Genomic DNA, 4,043 nt, shown 5'->3' on the forward strand with positions numbered 1-4,043 from the left:
ACGGAGGCAGGCATTCAGCCACTAAGGGACCAAGCTGGGTGTGAACTCTTGTCTCCTGACTCCAGTGACGGACTGGTAGACATTTCACAGCCAGCTCTGGTGGAGAGTGTGAGGCAGACGAGAGAAAGAACCCTGTTTATGATAACTGTCCATTTCTCTGTGCAAACGCACCCACCAGGGCAGATTTCAAGCTGCAAGCGTGAAGCCACTGAACACGGGTGAGGAGGAGAAGCGCTCAGTCATCACGTCTAAGTCAGCACAAGCCGGCTTCCGGGGCCAGGATGAGGCTCGGTGGGGGCAGGTGGTGCCTTGAGGCACTAGAAACACTCGAGCCCCAGGCCTTCCCTGGTAGTCCAGTGGTGAAGAAGCTGCCTGCCCTTGCAGGGGCCATGGGTTCGATCCCTGGTCCTGGAAGATCCCACATACCACAGAGCAACGAAGCCTGAGAGCCAAAACTCCTGACCCAGGGCTCTAGACCCTCTGACAGCAACTGTGAAGCCTGTGCACCCTAGAGCCCATGGTCTGCAATGAGAGAAGCCACCCGGTGAGAAGCCCGAGCATCACAACTGGAGATCAGCCCCTGCTCGCTGCAACTAGAGAAAGCCTGCCATGTACTAACAAAAACCCATCGCAGCCATAAAAAAAATAAAAAAAATTTTTAAGATAGTGAATTGATTTTACAGTATTAAACCAACTTGAAAAAGAAAAGAAAGACCTTCTGATACCAGGAAATTTGCCCTTCATTTACCCAGAGCTTGATGATGACGCCGATCCAGACCTTTGCTTGGTTGATCCTTCTGGCCCAGCGTGAGATGCAATTATCGAAGAGGAGGTTGTGGATGGAGATGAGGTTGCCTCCGTAGCACTTCTTGCAGATGCTCTGCACAGAGAATAGTGGGGTAGAAAATTCACTGTTTCTTGCAAGTCCCTGAGTCTGCAGAAACCCTTCTTAAGGAGCAACGCAAAGAAATCAAGGAAAATGATAAAACGGGAAAGACTGAGAACTCTTCAAGATAATTGGAGATATCAAGAGAATATTTCCTGCAAGGATGGTCACCATAAAGGACAGAAAGAGTAAGGACTTAAGAGAAGCAGAAGAGCGTAAGAAGAGGTAGCAAGAATACACAAAAGAACTATACAAAAAAACGTCCTATGACCCAGATAACCATGATGGTGTGGTCACTCACCTCCTGCCAGACATCCTAAGTGTGAAGTCAAGGGGGCCTTGGGAAGCATTACTACAAAGAAAGCTAGTGGAGGCGATGGAATTCCAGCTGAGCTATTTCAAATCCTAAAAGAAGATGCTGTGAAAGTGCTGCACAGAATGCTGCTGCTGCTAAGTCGCTTCAGTCGTGCACAGAATATTTGGCAGCAAATTTGAAAAAACTTCAGCAGTGACCTCAGGACTGGAAAAGGTCAGTTTTCATTTCAGTTCAAAAGAATTGCAGTGCCAAAGAATGTCCAAACTGCCATACAATTGCCCTCATTTCACATGTCAGCAGGTGAAGCTCAAATCCTTCAAGCTGGGCTTCGAGAGTGCACGCCCAGAGAACATTCAGAAGTGCTGGCCGGGCTTCGAGAGTGCACGCCCGGAGAACATTCAGAAGTACTGGCCGTGTTTAGAAAAGGCAGAGAAACCACAGATCAAACCGCCAATATCTGTTGGATCCAGAAAACATCCATTTCTGCTTTATTGACTATGCCAAAGCCTTTGACTGTGTGGATCACAAGAAAGGACTGTGGAAAATTCTTCAAGAGACAGGGATCCCAGACCACCTGACCTGCCTCCTGAGAAGCCTGTGTGCAGGTCAGGAAGCAACAGTTAGAACAGAACATGGAACAACTGACTGGTTCCAAATTGGGAAAGAAGTATGACAAAGCTGTTGATAGTCACCCTGCTTATTTACCTTATATGCAGAATACATCATGTGAAATGCTGGCCTGGATGAATTACAACCTGAAATCAACAATACCAGGAGAAATATCAACAACCTCAGATATGCAGATGATATCATTCTAATGGCTGAAAGTGGAGAGGAACTAAACAGCCTCTTGATGAGGGTAAAAGAGGAGAGTGAAAAAGCTGGCTTAAACTCAACATTCAAAAAACTAAGATCATGGCCTCAGGTCCCATCACTTCATGGGAAGCAGAAGAGGATAAAGTATAAACAGTGACAGATGTTCTTTTCTTGGGCTCCAAAATCACTGTGGAGATGACTGCAGCCGTGAAATTAAAAGACATTTGTTCCTTGGAAGGAAAGCTATGACAAACCCAGAGCTTTTTAAAGCAGAAACATCACTTTGCCAACAAAGGTCTCTTTAGTCAAAGGTATTGTTTTTCCAGTAGTCATGTGTGGATGTGAGAGTTAGAACATAAAGAAGGCTGAGCACCAAAGAACTGATGCTTTCAAATTGTGCTGGAGAAGAGTCTTGAGAGTCCTTTGGACTGCAAGGAGATCCAACCAGTCCATCCTAAAGGATTTCAAACTTGAAGATTCATTGGAAGGACTGATGCTGAAGCTGAAGCTCCAATACTTTGGCCACCTGATTCTAAGAGCTGACTTATTGGAAAAGACCCTGATGCTGGGAGGGATTGAAGGCAAAAGGAGGAGTCTGCAGAGGATGAGGTGGTTAGATAGCCTCAGTGACTCAGTGGACATGAATCTGAGCAAACTCCAGGAGATAGAGAAGGACAGGGGAGCCTAGCGTGCTGAAGTTCATGGGGAAAAAGGAGTCGGACATGACTTAGAGACTGAAGAACAACAACGGACTATTCTAAATGCTTTTCGTGTATTAGCTAACCCTCACCTCAACTCCTACGTGGGACCATACATTGCCATCTGACAAGTGAGGACACAGGAGCCCGGAAAGGTGAAGTGACTTGTCCAAATGAAACAGCTGATGAAGGCAGCTCCGGGATTTAGCACAGGTACACCTCACTCCAAAGCTTTTTATCTAAACTAGTGGATCTCAAAGTGCAGTCCCTAGACCAACAATAACATCAACTGGGAATGGGTTATAAATATAAACCCTTACACCCAGATTTGCTAAACCTGAAATTGAGGGGATTCGCCCCAGAGACCTGTGTTCTAATCAGACTTCTGATGCATCCTGGGACTTCCCTGGTGGCTCAGATGCTGAAGAGTCTGTTTGCAATCTGGGAGACCCAGGTTTGATCCCTGGGTCAGGGAAGAGCCCCTGGAGAAGGACATGGCAATCCACTCCAGTATTCTTGCCTGCAGAATTCCATGGACAGAGGAGCCCGGTGGGCTATACTCCATACGGTCGCAAAGAGCCAGGCACGGTTGAATAACTAACATATTCTGATGCATGTTATGCTTGGAGAACCACTCGTCTAAATAATACGGAGCAGAAGGTTGAATGCACTCTGTCTCCCCCACACCCAGACCAACACAGCAGCCTCCTTGCCACTTACCAGAGCTTTCCTAAATATGTTTGGTGTTTGTACCATCAGGTAGCGGCAGCTCTTGCATCCAGGGGTCCCCAGAAGTTGCACTGTCTCCTCTTCCTTGGGGCACTGCACGTCCTCATCTAAGTCATCTGGGTCTGACTCTGAGTCCCCCTCATCGTCGTGGGTGTCCTCGGCCTCCGCTCCCCCTGACTCAACCACCTCACCACTCAGGGCCAGCTCTCCTTCCTGCCCCCCTGAGCCTTCAGCATCCTGGCTCAGGTCTGCCTGTGTCTCTGGACTGCCCACATGGGGGGCATCCTTCTCTGCAAAGAAGAAATAACCCACCATCAGACCAAGTACCACCTTCCTCCAGGACCAAGGACAGCTCTGATGGCTCCACCCAATCTTCCTAGGGACCCCATCTGTAACCAAAGACGAGAAGGATCCCTTGGGGGTTGGATGAGCCAGAATTCTTGCATCACACACACAAATGCATGAGAACCTGATGCCAGCTGACACCACGTGTGGGTAATTTGGGAGTGAGAGATGTGAGAAGCCCTCATCTTCACAGAGGGGTGTTTTTCCTTGCAAAGGAGCCCTGGGGGAAAGTTCAGGTCACAGCTCTGGGTCC

The 4,043-nt window shown here is 48.0% G+C and overlaps 1 protein-coding gene across 1 annotated transcript in view; it reads right to left on the reverse strand.

Annotated features, from left to right (window-relative positions):
• The window catches only part of LOC104984029 (proteoglycan 3-like), a 15,081-nt gene that overhangs the window by 2,325 nt on the left and 8,713 nt on the right, over positions 1–4,043 (reverse strand). The window contains exons 4-5 of the mRNA XM_010833623.1: positions 3,437–3,735; positions 749–880 (exon numbers count right to left, since the gene is read on the reverse strand). Of these exons, the coding sequence (XP_010831925.1) occupies positions 749–880; positions 3,437–3,735 (431 nt within the window). The remainder of the gene's footprint in view (positions 1–748; positions 881–3,436; positions 3,736–4,043) is intronic.

Source organism: Bison bison, unplaced genomic scaffold (genome assembly GCF_000754665.1).
Source record: "Bison bison bison isolate TAMUID 2011002044 unplaced genomic scaffold, Bison_UMD1.0 scf7180017863815, whole genome shotgun sequence".
Lineage (NCBI taxonomy): Eukaryota > Metazoa > Chordata > Mammalia > Artiodactyla > Bovidae > Bison > Bison bison.